Genomic DNA, 15,063 nt, shown 5'->3' with positions numbered 1-15,063 from the left:
TGGCATTCGGAGAGCAACCTTGCGCTGCAGATCTGGGTTGATCTAGCTACAATGCTGAGCTGGGAGGGGAAGATGGGGATGCTGAAGAATTTGTTACTATTCATTAAATTTCTATACCACCTTTCATCCGCGGATCACAGGACTGCTTACTGTATAAACACACACCACCACATAACACAATAAACAAAACAATAACTCCCCCTCTTGCCAGTTTAAAAGGCCACAGATTTTTAAAATTTAGCCAAAGGTCTGGGAGAAGAGGAAAGTTTTTACCTGGCGCCTAAGAATATGTACAGCTATGTAATGTACTCCAGGATTTAACTTCTGTCTGGTTGCAGATTGGGGTGGAGTTAAGTTTATTACGGCTTATTATGATCTCCATCTTTCAGAACAGTTGCTACTTAACCCCGCTTTGATAAAGGCTTTAATAAAGAAACATTTTCTTTACCAAATGAAACCACCCCCACCCCACCCTTTTGTACACACAAGCAGGATTGTTAAATAGTACTTTAAAATGCTGCTAAAGACATGAGTTTTGTAGCATTGATTAATGTTGTATGCTTTAGTCACACCCACTGAAATTAACGGACATGACGGAGGCCAGGTAATTTCAGCAGGTCTAATCTGCACAGAACCACACTATGGTTTGTAGCTCCTTGCATTTGTGTTGTCAACACGATGTTACCCTCAAATGACACATTATTATTATTATTATTATTATTATTATTATTATTATTATTATTACAGTGGTACCTCAGGTTACATACGCTTCAGGTTACAGACTGCTAACCCAGAAATAGTACCCCGGGTTAAGAACTTTGCTTCAGGATGAGAACAGAAATCGTGCTCTGGCAGCGCGGCGGCAGGAGGCCCCATTAGCTAAAGTGGTGCTTCAGGTTAAGAACAGTTTCAGGTTAAGAACGGACCTCCGGAACGAATTAAGTACGTAACCAGAGGCACCACTGTATTATTTTTAAAGCAGCAACAACAGTGATCGTGATCCTTCCCCCAAGGTCAAAGACATAAAGCAACACCTACTTGGATGACCAGTAAAGACTGAAGTTGCTCCACAAATACCTATGGGTTTGGACTACTCTGCTCTAATTCAAATGTGTGCTGGGGTGGGGGGGGGGAGGGAGATGAACAACTAAATAATGCTCAAATGTGGTCACAGCGTTAGCTGGATGCAACCGTCAACAAATTTAGTATGAACTTCAGGCACCTGATGAAGTGGGCTACAGCCCACAAAACTTCATGCCACAATAAATGTGTCAAATTTTTACAGCGTCATAAGTCTCTTGTTTTTGGGACATGAGACAAACACAGATACTCCTCTGGAAATGACTGGAATGCTAGTGTGGCGGTTATGCACACGCCTATTCTTTCTCACATATGTAGTGGGGCGGGGGGGCACTTCCTCTAAGTTTGGGGGCCCATTTTGGTACAGGCAACTCAGATAAACATCCCAACTTTTAAAAAATGCTACATATTTCAAATGAAGATTAATTTATTTAAAAGAATTCTTTTGTCACGTGAACAAGGGAAAAAAATCAGCAAAGTACATCTTATCAAAAGTATAAAATACTGTTTTGTGGCAGCGTTACGTTGGATCCCTTTGATTTTACAAATACAATATAATGTCGATTTAAGAAAAAGATGAAATATTTCTATATAGTACATAGTGCTCTCATGAACTAACTGGGATTCATGCCCCCTCCAAATAAACAAAAAGGAAAGGGGGAAAAGAAAGAAAGAAAAAACACCATGGCACATCATCGTATGAAATTAAACATTTTAGTGCAAACCTGAATAAAATTACACCCTGAAGTTAAACCACATGCAGTTCAGGTGCAATTAAGCCGTAACAGGCAAAGTTTTTTTTACAAAAATAAAAAGAACTACATTAAAATGTTTATTATTTTATCCCCAAAGAACATTCTTTACACTACACTGTAACTCTGAAATTATTTACAGCTTTTCTGTAACAATATAACAGCAGTTAAATATGTCTGAAAATAAGATTTCCTCCCCCATAAAATAGATTTTTTCTTTTGTTATGTACAATTTTTCTCTAATTCTCTACTGGAATTATACCACAATAAACATGAAACATTAACAAAAAGGGAAATAAAAGATCAGATTTTCCAGCAAAATGTTGACCATATTTAGATGTTATTTATCACTGCAATTGTCTTAGAAATACAGAACCTATGTATGTTAAACGAGGATCAATATTTCTTCCAAGAATTATTCTGAGATTCTCTTTGGTTATTTTAAGCCACATCATTTGCTCCACAATACTTTTACAAGATGGCCATTTTCCCTGTAACACCTTCCAGTGTGATGTAAGACTACTGCTAAAGGACAACTTTGTGGTTATAAATCTGAAGGAAAGGCCTATACACTGCAATTTCACATTGGAAAAATCATTGCTTGCTGACAAGAATATGTATCACCCCAAACCTTCCATGTTTTAACAAGTCCTGACCTAGAACAGACATTTGTTACATGGGCTTGTTGGTGTAATGCATGCTGCATCATATAGTCAAATATAAACTCAATGAATCTGTTTGGAAGGAGCTATTGTTATATACGCATTAGCCTCCTCTCTTTATTTATTGGTTACAGATCATGCATATGTCACAATAGGCTTCCAAACACTTGCAACCTGATTGCCTAGGACTGTCCAATTGGTTTCAAAGAATAGCTCAGCTGGTCTTTCCTGCGTATTACATTTAGATTCTGTGTTACCCTGTTAAACTGGAAATGCAAGAAATCTTTGTCCATGTAACCGTACTTTAATGGCAAATGGCAAAAGAATTAGTTAAACTGATTGGTCTAGATTTGCACTACAGGAAAGAATACACATTGGTAAGATTTCAGCTGATGCCCTCTGCTGTGTTAGCCAGGCAATACCACAGCATTATTGCAACGGAAGCAACGGAAGACAGTCTGTGGTACCTATTTAGTTTGTTCTTGTTTTATCCTAAAGGCACAATGATTCCTTTGCCTACTGAAGGAGTATGTCAACTGGTAAAATCAGCAGAAATAATATTTTTTCCATTGCAAACAGGATAGAGATCTCTGGAACTGTGGCTATGTTTGCCTTGGCTGCTACAAAACTTTTGACAAAAAAATCTGGATGCTTGTGTAATTAGTTGCCTATAGGCTGGATATATTTTGTTTTATGATGCTCCTCTATTTTTTGTTTTTGATGCATTTTTTTACTTGCAACCACATGTAACTGTTATGGCCAATGGCTAAAACAAATGATCAGTAAGCTGATCAGATACTGACCTACACAACACCACCATTATGCCAGTCCCCTGCCAAGCTGTTAACAGAATCCGATTAGATAACAGATGGAAAATACACAATCCCTGACTTTTGAGAATTCTTAAGGGTCTGTCCCAGTAGATGCCAGTCAATAAAAACTGGGAGGGACATTACATTCCTATTGAAAATAATACCGAGAGAGAGAAAATATTCTGCTCAGACATGCAGGTGCCAGCATCTCGCTAAGAACACTAAAAATGTCACTTGCCAGCAAACATTTCATATGAGAGCAGGCATGCTTATAGGTGTCACATAACTCCCTACATTAGCTAACCCCTGGAAAAGGGTCAACCATGCAAGGCTGCCTGTGATCAGCTGGACCTATGAGAAACACCTCACACAGCGTGCAAGTTGCCAGTTCTCTTCATCAGCTATGTCGGGCGACAGCAACAGGTGAAGGCAAATCACACCCCTTGAGTGAGATGGGCAGACACACTGAAGAATCATATCCAGCTCTCCAAAGACAACCTGGGTGACACTAGCTATTCCCTGATGAGAACAGATTCTCAGGGAGAAAGCTTGGGGAAAAGAGAGGAGTAGCTTGTAAGGAACACCCAAATAGTTCCTCTGCATTTATCAAAATGCTTTCAATGATTATTAAATCGGTCCGCTCATACTGAAAGCCAGTTCATCTTCTCGGAGATTGTCTCCGTGCAGATCCTCAGGGACACGGCCACACAGAGGATGCGATTCCAACTGGAGAGGCAACTGCGTGGAAAACTAGTATCTGACCACGGTTTTCTGGCAGCAATTTAAGTGAACAAAGCAACGCATTTCTTTTCAACCCTGAATCACCACTGAGAACTATTGGGTGTAAACTGGGAACACCCTGGGACAGGTGCTACTTTTTTCTGAAATGCCTGGGGGATGTGCCAAGTGGAGACAATTTCAGTTGTCTAAAGCGGCCCTGGCTTAAGAGGGTCAATCTTCATCTGATTTGGGGGCATCCAAGAGCCACGTCTCACCAATGTCACCCATGCCTGGCGCAGCTTTTGAACCAAGTGGGAGCATGGCTATGAACGGTTTGGCTTTGAATGAGAAAAATAAAGACGTTTCTGACTATTAACTTTTTCTAGGGCTCTGGTCTGACTCTGAGGTGCAAACGTAAGATATAGTAACTGTCTATTTTCCCATCATACTTTGCAACTTTTATAAGCAATAGAGGGTGATGCACAAGAAGACCATGGCCTGGGGAATGATCCCACTCCTAGCTCTGGGAAGGAAAAAGGTGCAAGCTCCCTAGCCAAGTCATTCCAAAGTTGAACATGCTGACTTCCCTGAACAGGAATGAGGAAGCTGTGGCCTGATAAAAATTTCATATAGAAGAGGTGTGTGTGTGTTTATTTATTTATTGCGTTTCCATACCCGCCACCCCCTGACCTAAACTGCTGAATGTTTGCTGGGCTTTATCGCTTCCCAGAGCAAACCTATGGCTCCATAAGAGAGTGCTGGCAGGCATAAAACCCCACTGTGTATATTTATGCTAACGTTATCAGCCAAGCTATGTAATTTTTATTTATTTCTTACATACATACATAAACGGCCTCTGGCCATGATGAATATCTTAACGTGCTTTACCTCAAAGTGGAAATCTCCCCCCTCTTCTTTCTGTGAGGAAAGGTCTTGATAAGTACCACTGCCTCTAGGCAGCAAATAATAATAATTAACAATAATAAATCCCTGCATACTCTCAAGGATAACCTTTTTAAAACAAAAAAGTGATAAAACTTTTGCAAATGGAGGTATTTCAGTGCATTCCTATCACGAATGCACATCCAAGTCCAAGTATCCAAGCCAGTAGTCTCCAGTCAAAAGACTTTTGAGATGTGCCTCAGCAGCATCTCCCATTGTGAAGCCTGTGGACTTCTGATTTCACTGTATCCCTCCCTCAATCCTGTTTAACTGGGAGCTCTGAAGTGCACAACGCAAGTAGAGCCCGTCTCAAAGAAACAGATTGCCTCATAAAAGGGAAAGAAGGAAGTGAATGCAGATTCACAGAGGGCTAATCTAGCTCTTCTCGCTCGTTTCAGGGCCGCTCAAATTTCTTCTGGGTCAAAGTAAAGTGGAATAGGCCGCCAAGCCCATCCATTTCTACAAAGCCAGTCTTCTTGTTAAGAAGAAAATCTGAAGACATCTTGGAAGCCTCCATCTACCACAGAACATTCTGTGTAATGGGAAAGAACTTGCCACAGCTACTTGTCCTATCAGCAGAGAGGCCCTCTAACAGGCCCGGCGACCTGTTAGAGCAAAACTTTCAGATGCCAACAATCCAAGTCTCAGCTTCTGTTTATTGCGGAGACAGCATTCTTTGTTGTGGCAGATGTTTTGAGGCCAGAGCTGAAGGCACAAAATGAAACACGTCTTGAAAAGAAAAAGAAACCAAAATCTACTCGTATAGGGGGTGTGGTGGGAGGGAAAACAAAAACCCTGAGGTGTTGCAAATAAATTTGGGGACTTGTCACGTAAATGCCTGAAAGGAAACAGTAAGGAAATAAGACTTCTCAGAACCAACTAGCTTGCAAGGTATTTGACAAAAAATACCTTTCGAATGAGGGGAAAAATGAATCTTTTTGCAACCATAGTTGCAAAAAGTAAAAGGACCAACAGCAATAACCAGATTTATCCCACCCTCTTGCACCCCCGAGTTACAAACAAAACAAAACAAAAACAAAACATTCAAACTATTCAGATAGTTGAAAATAAAAGGGAAGTAAACACTTAACCCTCCCAGCCGAAGGAAAACAATTCCAACAGGCATCCATAATTTTACAGAATGGCTTTTTTTCTCTCTACAGCTCCACATCATCCTGAAGCAAATCTGTGTCGTCTTCATCCAGTAAGAGGTCAGGGTCTATCACTTCAGTACCGTCCATGACCTCTCCCAATTCCTGAACAACATCGCTGCTGAGGTCATCGGCTTCCTCAACCTGCTTTATCAAGTCCAAATGATCCAAGGGTATCAAGCTATGCCCAGAAGGCCCCGTGGTCCTTGCAATCGTAGCCGCCATTTCAGCTGCAACAGCCGCCTTCTGGGCTTTCTGACGCTGCTGCTCTTCCTGCTGCCGGTGTGTTTTCATGTGAGCATTCCGGCTTTTGATTTTGAAAAACATCCTAGCGGGGGGGTGGGGGGGAGAGGAAGAGAAAGGAATGCGGAGAGATAGAGAGAGCAGATTTCAGAAACAATTATTTTGAGTATATGAGGACCTGTGTGCTAGTGTGAACATCCAAAAAGTGTAGGTGTTAGTTGAATAAACAGTTAAATGCATTTTCAAGCAGGCAGACTTTGGCAATATAATAAAATTGTTGTTGTTGTTGTTGTTGTTGTTGTATTTATATTTATATCCTGCCTATCTGGCTAGTAGTAGCAGCAGCAGCAGCAGTAGTGCTAGTACAGTCATACCTCATGTTACGTCTGCCTCATGTTATGTTCTTTCAGGTTACGTCCTGCGGCGACCCAGAAGTACCGGAAAGAGTTACTTCCAGGTTTCGCCGCTCGCGCACGTGCAGAAGCAAAAAATGACGTCACGCGCATGCGCAGAAGCGGCGAATCGCAACCCGCGCGTGCGCAGATGTGCCGCTGCAGGTTGCATTCTTTTCATGTTGTGAACGGGCCTCCAGAATGGATCCCGTTCGCAGCCAGAGGTACCACTGTATTACTATTATTATTACTACTATTATTTTGCACCCTGTCAGCTCAGCTGCCTGTTTGGGGTAACTGCCCACAGTGCCCTAAATCCAGGACTGTTTCCAAGCATTCACAAGAAGGGAACCAGAATAAATTTAAGGTGTTAGTTAAACCCTTGAATGATCATTTCAAGGGGGGAAGGAGGCTGCCTTGTTACCAATGGAAGGATACTGGAAGGCGAGGGGAGAACTGGGCTCCAGGGATGGGTGCCCTCTGGTATGTGCCCTCTGCTCTCCCAACACCTCTCCGGTCATCAAAGGATGGAGGCAGACCAGGCCCCTTTGCTGCTAAAAGTTCCTTTGTAGAAAAGAACTCTGGGTTGAAATAATGAGCAACAGAGGGTATGCATCCTCACACAGCAATTCCCTCATTCTCCAGGATCCTTTGGGCCAAGCAGGTCTCACTGCTGAAAGGGTGGTTGTTACAAGAAGTCCTGGTGGGCACTGACAGCAAAGCCTCGCACGGATCAGTTGCATTAGCAGCAGGGAACCATCTGGTCTTCATCAGACCTGCCAGGCCTCCAGATTTGGACTGTGAGGCTCTTTTGGCCACACCACACACACACACCTGTCCAACCCGTGACATTATATACAATGCCAGGTGTGGGACGGGTAAAAGATGCGGCTGGGTCAAAGGCATAACTTACCAGCTGATCAGAGGTACCTGCAAAACACAGCTGCTCTATACCAATTCAGACCACTGGTCCATCTAGCTCAGGACTGTCTATACTACCTGGAAGCAGCTCTCCGGTAATTCAGGCAGGGAATGTTTCCAGTCCTCCCTGGAGATGCTGGGGTTTGAACCTGGGATGTCCTGCAAGCACAGCCAATATTCTGCTGCTATGATGCAGACCACCCATAGATTCATAGTCCAGTGGTACACCATACAAAGCACTTCGCAAGCAACAACCATCACCTGCTTGTCAGTTCCTGCAAAAGGGCCTGCATGCCACGCGTTACTTTGAAATAGCCGGTCGATTGATGAAGCTTGCATAGCTCTGTGCACATTTCAGAGGTGGAGAGTGGAGAGATGGAGAGGTGGCTCCATCCACTTCTCAAACTTGGTCTACAGCAAGTGGGGGAGATGGGGATCCAGTCCAGTGCTCAGATCTAGTTCCCCGGGCTGTGCTGATGACATAGAACTCCCTGGTGCAGCCAAGGGGTCTTGCTGTCAGTGCCTATCAGCTGATTGGTGCTGGCAGCGTACTACCCTGGGATTGGCTACATCAAGAAGTTTACCATCCTCTGTTTAGGCATCAAAACACTGCAGGTAACCCAAGGAGGGATCACAGTAGGACCAGCCAGCCTGGGAAGGGTGTGTGGCCTCAGGCACATCCCAAGGGCCTGACAGGGAGGCCTGATGGGGCACATTTTGAACCTGGGCCAAAGGTTCCCTACCCCTGGTTTATACAGTGGAGTTACCACTCTAGGGAGCCCAACTCTCAGTTTATTTCCCCTGATGAAACAACTAAGTTCTCTCTGTGTTTCCCACATCTACTCACTTGCCACATTCTTTGCAAGGGAAAAGTGTAGTTGGGTCTGTCTCGCCACTTGTCGTGCTGTGAGCTGGGGAGTTTTTGGCAGGGTAATCATTCTGGGAGCTGGATTTCTGCTTCGCACCGTGGCTCCCACCGCGGGTTTTCGTCACAGGGTTTGTACCGCCATGAATGCGAACGTGGCCATTCAGAGCTGGTCTGGAGTTGAACATCTAGGGGGCAAAAGGACAGCTCAGTTGGTAGAGCCCGAGACTCTTAATCTCAGGGTTGTGGGTTCAAGGCCCATGTTGGGCAAAAGAATCATGCATTGCGGGGGGTTGGGCTAGATGGCCCTCGTGGTCCCTTGCAACGCTACAGTTCCAAGTCACAAAAGTGAAGTGCAATCAAGAGTTTCCCACAGGCAACTGGTTGGCCACTGTGACAACTGGATTTTGCACCACGATTGGCCACTGGCCTGTTCTGGTTGCTTGCTTAAAAACATAAGGAGAATCCTGCTGGACCAGTTAAAAACTTCCATCTAGCCCAACTTTGTTTTGCTTGACTACCGTCTTAAACAGAAAGGGGAAGGAAGAAAAAGGGAAGAGACCTCTAGGCACCTAGGAAGAGACTTCTCAGGCCTCATGTGTTTTGGAATAAATCCTTCTTTGGGGGGACTCTTGAATAACAGTTTGTGACCCAGTCTGTAAAGCACAGCTGCAGCTTGGCTCCTAGAGCGCTCAACGAGGAGGATTTTCTCCAAAATGTGTTGGGCTTAATAAACCTTTTCTTGTGTACTTGGGAGATCTCCAACTTTTTTCTTCCTATGATGGCGGTCAGCCACTTCAACAAGCCCTCCCCAAATGTTTTACCCTTTCATCATAGGCAAGTTGATCCATCTCCCTGACGGTTTTGGGTTGCCCTCTTCTGACTTTTTTCCAGCTCTACAATATCCCTTTCTGAGGTGGGGCAACCCGAACTGGACGTAACATTCCAAGCACAGCTGTACCATAGAATTAAAATGTTTCCAAGTCCACTTACCGCTCCGCAGTCTGGCATTTCACATGTAAATGAGGTCGCTGGAAGTGTGGGGCTTTGCAAGGAAGGCAGGTTAATAGGTTCAGCAGCAATAATTGAAGGCGGCTCAGGAGAATTCTGAATTTCGGCTTCTTCTTTGACGGACTTCTTGTCCTCCTCTGCCTGCTCCTCTTCCTCTAATTCATCATCTTCGCCGCTAGTCTGAAATTCAAAAGGGATTTTAGGGGAGGTGGGGTGGAGAGCAAGCATGCCTTAAATAATTGGGAGACAGGAAAGCTCTTCTCTCAGCTCTGAAGGAGGGAGGAGTCTTTCCCCAAGCTGGCTGACCTCCTCCCAGCTTGAAAAATCAAGTTGAACAGCTGGTAAAAGCTGCTTTCACCAACTTGGAGCACTCTGGCTAGCAGTGGCTCTCCATTTAAGAGGTCTTTCCTATTCCTTGCTATCTGATCCTTTAAACTGGAGATGCAAGGGAATTTCTGAACCTTGGAGCAATGTCAGAAATAAATATCTGGAGAGAACAAGTTCACAAACTAGAAAAATAAAAAGGAGAGTGGCTCCTACCAGGCATTCATTTTTCACTTCTGCTAAGCGTGTTCTGTGCTTTCGTCCTAAATGCATGATTTTCTTCCAGGTATAATAGTATTCCACACACTGGGCCACCGTCTTCGACTTCACCTACAGTCAAACAGTAATTCAGATGTTGCAACATTGATCTACGATTGTGTAGTGTTCAGCGCAACACCAAAAACACCACTCACTCGTGTCTTGATCACAAAGTGCGGAAGAAAGCTTGAAAGCGTGAATTGGGCTACAGATCTTATGGAAGTATTTTTACCTATGCTCCCAGTCACATGCTCATTTTTATCCTGCCAGTCCATTATGGAGCACTGGGTGACAGTCCTGTTTAGACTGGGAGCATAGCTGTCAATTTTCAGATTTGAAAATAAGGGATCAGCAGCCTCACCTGTCCCGGGGACAGTCTACGGGATATCTAACAATCCGGGACAGCAGCAGGAAGCAGCGGGGGACGGCGCTGGAATAAGGGAATTTCCCGCAAAAAAAGGGAAGGTTGACAGCTATGACTGGGAGAGGGGCTGGGCTGAGAGGAGGGGCTGGGCTCTATGTCACCAATGAGATTCATTTACCGAGTAGGGAATATGAACTTGGGTCTCCCCACTTCAGTGCAGATGCTCTCTGACCCACCCACCCACCCTTCAACATTCCCTCTCCCCCGCTCTAATTTCAGCAACAAATTCTTGCTCGGTATCACAGACACAGTAAAATAAACCGAATGCTTAGAGGAGTCTCTCATAAGCTAAAACGTAAGAATTCCCCACAACCTGGATGAATGAGCAGTGCTTGGTGGGAGAGTGTGGAAGGAAAGTTAATGTCCACCATGTGGGTAAGAGCACATGATAATGGTGAGCATAAGGCCCCTCTGGGTGAGAGCCAGGGAGGCGGGGTCTGTGTGGGAGATGGGGTTAGGGTCCTTGGGACGGAGACTGAGTTTCGGAACCAAACAATTAGATACAGGTGCATTGTGTGGAACAGGGCGATGTTTTGCACCCTACTATTCTATTTGTGTGTTGACGTTATTGCTTAAATGGAAATACTAAATCTGTTTCACTTTTTTGCATTGTTTTATACAATGCTGTGTCGATCTCTCTTTTTCTTTTTAAACTCATTGATACTCATATTTTCCAGTCATTATATTTATTGTTCATTTGCTACGTTGTGAATCACTTTGGGCCTGGTTTTTGCAGGAAAGTGGCAAAGAAAAGCAACAGGAGATGATGTTGATAATGTTCTACTTTCATATGATGAAACTAACTTAGTGGCTGAAAACCACAAGATCAGGAATGTCAACAAAGCACGAACAAGGACAACAAGCCTTACCATTTTCTGTACCAAAATAAAATCTTTGCCGTATGTGTATAATGCTTTGCTGAACAGCTTTCTTTCAACGGGTGTCCACTGGTCTGAACCTGAAAGAAACAAATGGATAATAATCGAGGGTGCCTGCACTATGGTACAAAAAGAAAACTGCTATCACATTTGCGAAGCTAAGCAGGTTCCGGTATGGTTTCAAATTGGATGGGGAACCACATGTTGAGATTCCTGCATTGCAGGGGTCACTTCCAACTCTACAGTTCAAAGATTCTATGATTTCTGCAAGTAGGTGTGTATGTATACTGTCAATGGAATAACTATCTTCTCTGAACTTCATCAATGACACTACAGCTGCATTTCTTCCACGAGCAAAGGACTCACACACAGAACTAGCCTTTATTAGGTAATCCTTTTAACTCATCCGTTCAGGAACTTACCAGCATAGTGATAACTTGCCAGAGGATGCGATTTTGCTCTTGCTGGCTTCAGCAGAAGCAGCATCTCCAGAGCGACCTGCAGGACAAAGAGAGGCAAGAAGAATTGTAATTATTCATTATTATCTTCTTTTAAGACTCCGTGACACTTAATTGCTATGACTCTTTTGCTTCTTTGAATAATGTAATAAAATAATAAAATTTACATACCATTTGTTCTATGTGCACTAAGAGCTCCTTATACATTTTCTCAGCAATCCTTTTTCTTAAAATTTATTTATGCTTTTCAGATTTATACATTTCACTATAATTTTACAATCATTTAACATTTCAAAATTTGACTCCCTTCCCCCTCTTTCTGGTGTTCCTTAAATTTATTTTTGATACCTTCTGAATATCCAAATTAACTTAATTTGCTCATTTATTCATCTGCTTTAAATATATACTCTTATAAAACTGCAGGTTATTGCAATAATCCTGCCAATGTTCTTATCTGTTTACAATTTATCTGTAAATATTCAATAAACCATCTCTATTCTTTTATAAAACGTTTGTTGCCTGGTTTCTTATTTTTCCGGTAAGTTCCACCATTTCTGCATATTCCATAAGTTTCTGTATCCATTCTTCCTTTGCTGGGACCTCAGCAATCCTTAAAACAGCCCTGTGAGCAGGCCAGTCTTATTATCGCCATGTTACGGATGGAAGAGCCCATCCAATGGAACAACCTTTTGCACGAGATACACCTGTCTCATTCTCTGACCATTTTAAATGGGCCTTAGACCCAGGATGTTCTGTCTGATTTTAGTTGATGCTGGTTTTGCATTATGTATTCCACGAGTATGATTTTAACTACTGTTGATTTGGAGTATTACTGTAATTCTGCCATTTTAGTTAACTGTATTTTAAACGAGCATCATCCAGGGTTTTGTTTCTGGGGTTTTTAACAAACAGTGTATAAACATTACGAAATAAACAAGTCAACTGGCAGTGTTGAATGTTTTTCTAAAGAAAGGCAAGGTATATGTTTTTAATGAACAAATAAAAACTAGGAATGGGGACGCGAGTGGCGCTGTGGGTAAAAGCCTCAGCGCCTAGGGCTTGCCGATCGAAAGGTCGGCGGTTCGAATCCCCGCGGCGGGGTGCGCTCCTGTTGCTCGGTCCCAGCGCCTGCCAACCTAGCAGTTCGAAAGCACCTCCGGGTGCAAGTAGATAAATAGGGACCGCTTACTGGCGGGAAGGTAAACGGCGTTCCGTGTGCTGCGCTGGCTCGCCAGATGCAGCTTGTCACGCTGGCCACGTGACCTGGAAGTGTCTCCGGACAGCGCTGGCCCCTGGCCTATAGAGTGAGATGGGCACACAACCCTAGAGTCTGTCAAGACTGGCCCGTACGGGCAGGGGTACCTTTACCTTTTTTAAAAACTAGGAATAATAAAATAAAAGGTTTCTTTTGAGAAAGAAAAGTGGTGGGTGCCAGAGTGAGGCTAAATTCTCCCAATTAGTCACTGGAAAAAGCTTTCTTGTGCCCGGTTTCCTCATGAAGCCTGTTACACATATTTTAAGACATATTTGGGAGAGGATAAACAAGCTGCTCTTACCATAACGTCTCCTTTAGCCTCAAAGAGAGAATGCAAGCCATATTCCAGGTTGGTTCCCCCACCAGTCAATACACTTGAACAACACAGATTTAAAAGGCTGGTCACTGTAAGAAAACAATTCAAAACAGCATTGTCAAACCTGTCCAATATTCAGCCTGTAAGCAAAAACATAAATCTGGAAGTGTCATGAAGTCAGCACAAATCTTCTAATTCTTACAAGCTCAGATTCTCATTTTGAGAAAGTTGGAACAGAAAACCAGTGGTACCTTGATTCTCGAACTTAGTCTGTTCAACTCCCGAAACGGTTTGAAAACCAAGGCGTGGCTTCCGATTGGCTGCAGGGGCTTCCTGTACTCAAGCAGAAGCCGCGTCAGAAGTTCGGCTTCCAAAAAATGTTTGCAAACAGGAACACTTACTTCTGGGTTTGCGGCGTTTGGAAGCCAAAACAAGCAAGTACCAAGGCATTTGAGTACCAAGATACAACTGTACCAGACAAGTGTTTCAGAGGGGGTGGCCAAACGCATATATATTTTAGTGTATCTTTCATCTTTGTTGGAAGCCGCCCAGAGTAGTAGTAATAATAATAATAATAATAATAATAATAATAATAATAATAATAATAATAATTATTATTATTATTATTATTATTATTATTATTAAGGTTGAAATGCATCTACCAGCATTATTTTAAACACTGGGGAAAATAATTTTGCTTTTACCTGTTTTACGGGTTTTTATATTGTATTTTGTACAGCACTTAGACACTCTTAAATATTAATTAAGCTATTTAGAACAGCTAATAAAATAAAATAAAATAAAAACAGGTGGCAATTGTTTTGTGGGGGGGGGGGGGTTCCGTTATGAGTCCCCCCCCCACATGTTGGCAGTCACATGTTGCTTGGATGAATGTAAAATGTAAAATGGTCTCGCTGCCTGTAACAGTAATAATTTTTATAAGATTTATATGTTGTCCTTCAACCCGCAAGGTTCTCAGTGACAAAATAAATGTTCAAATAAATATGAAAACTATATAAACCAGGCATAAGGAAAACAGAAGCATTAAAATAATACCCAACAGAAATTATGAACAGTCCAGCAGCCAGGCGAAAAACTCCCATGGCTTGAGGAAAAAGGCACATTTTGAGCTGAGCTTCAAAGTGGCGATCAGGCTAAAGGACAGCAAGAGGTGTTATTCTGCACAGATACACAACAAGTCATGTGAAGGTCAGTACCCATTTAATGAAGCAATGACTTTTACGCCATAAGACACAGAGGTGGAATGATAAACCAGGACAGGACACCTGGCAGAGATGCTTAGATCAGTTGCAAAGAGGGTTAGAAAACACAGTACCTCTTTGCTGGATATCTTCATCTTCCAGTTCTGGCCCTGGTTTCCAAACTAAAGTTGCCATGTGGTCCTCTTCCCCCACCAACGCTCTGTCTTCAAGTTCAGGAATATCGGCTTGGAATCTCGATCCAATATTGATATGCCTGAAAGCATATAAAGAAACTTCATCTCCTCCCCATTTCACTCACTCACCAAAATTTGGCGTTGAGGTTTGGTGGGCAAACTAATATGGTTAAAGCGTTGGACTAGGGCCTGGAAGAATAGGG

General features: G+C 43.0%; 1 protein-coding gene across 7 annotated transcripts in view; it reads right to left on the bottom strand.

Annotated features, from left to right (window-relative positions):
- Positions 1–1,489: 1,489 nt before the first annotated feature.
- Positions 1,490–15,063, bottom strand: part of TRERF1 (transcriptional regulating factor 1) — a 78,923-nt gene continuing 65,349 nt past the window's right edge. For 6 of the 7 annotated variants that reach the window (XM_028724750.2, XM_028724752.2, XM_028724747.2 and 3 more), the window contains 8 exons: positions 14,801–14,940; positions 13,450–13,553; positions 11,858–11,933; positions 11,427–11,515; positions 10,092–10,205; positions 9,534–9,731; positions 8,523–8,728; positions 1,490–6,447 (listed from right to left, as the gene is read on the bottom strand). In XM_028724750.2, coding sequence (XP_028580583.2) covers positions 6,126–6,447; positions 8,523–8,728; positions 9,534–9,731; positions 10,092–10,205; positions 11,427–11,515; positions 11,858–11,933; positions 13,450–13,553; positions 14,801–14,940 — 1,249 coding nt within the window. In that variant the 3' untranslated portion in view covers positions 1,490–6,125. The remainder of the gene's footprint in view (positions 6,448–8,522; positions 8,729–9,533; positions 9,732–10,091; positions 10,206–11,426; positions 11,516–11,857; positions 11,934–13,449; positions 13,554–14,800; positions 14,941–15,063) is intronic. The other variant, XM_028724754.2, reaches the window with a different exon arrangement.

Source organism: Podarcis muralis, chromosome 3 (genome assembly GCF_964188315.1).
Source record: "Podarcis muralis chromosome 3, rPodMur119.hap1.1, whole genome shotgun sequence".
NCBI lineage: Eukaryota > Metazoa > Chordata > Lepidosauria > Squamata > Lacertidae > Podarcis > Podarcis muralis.
Note: the sequence above shows the minus strand (reverse complement) of the source record. Positions and strands in the feature narration are given on the sequence as shown.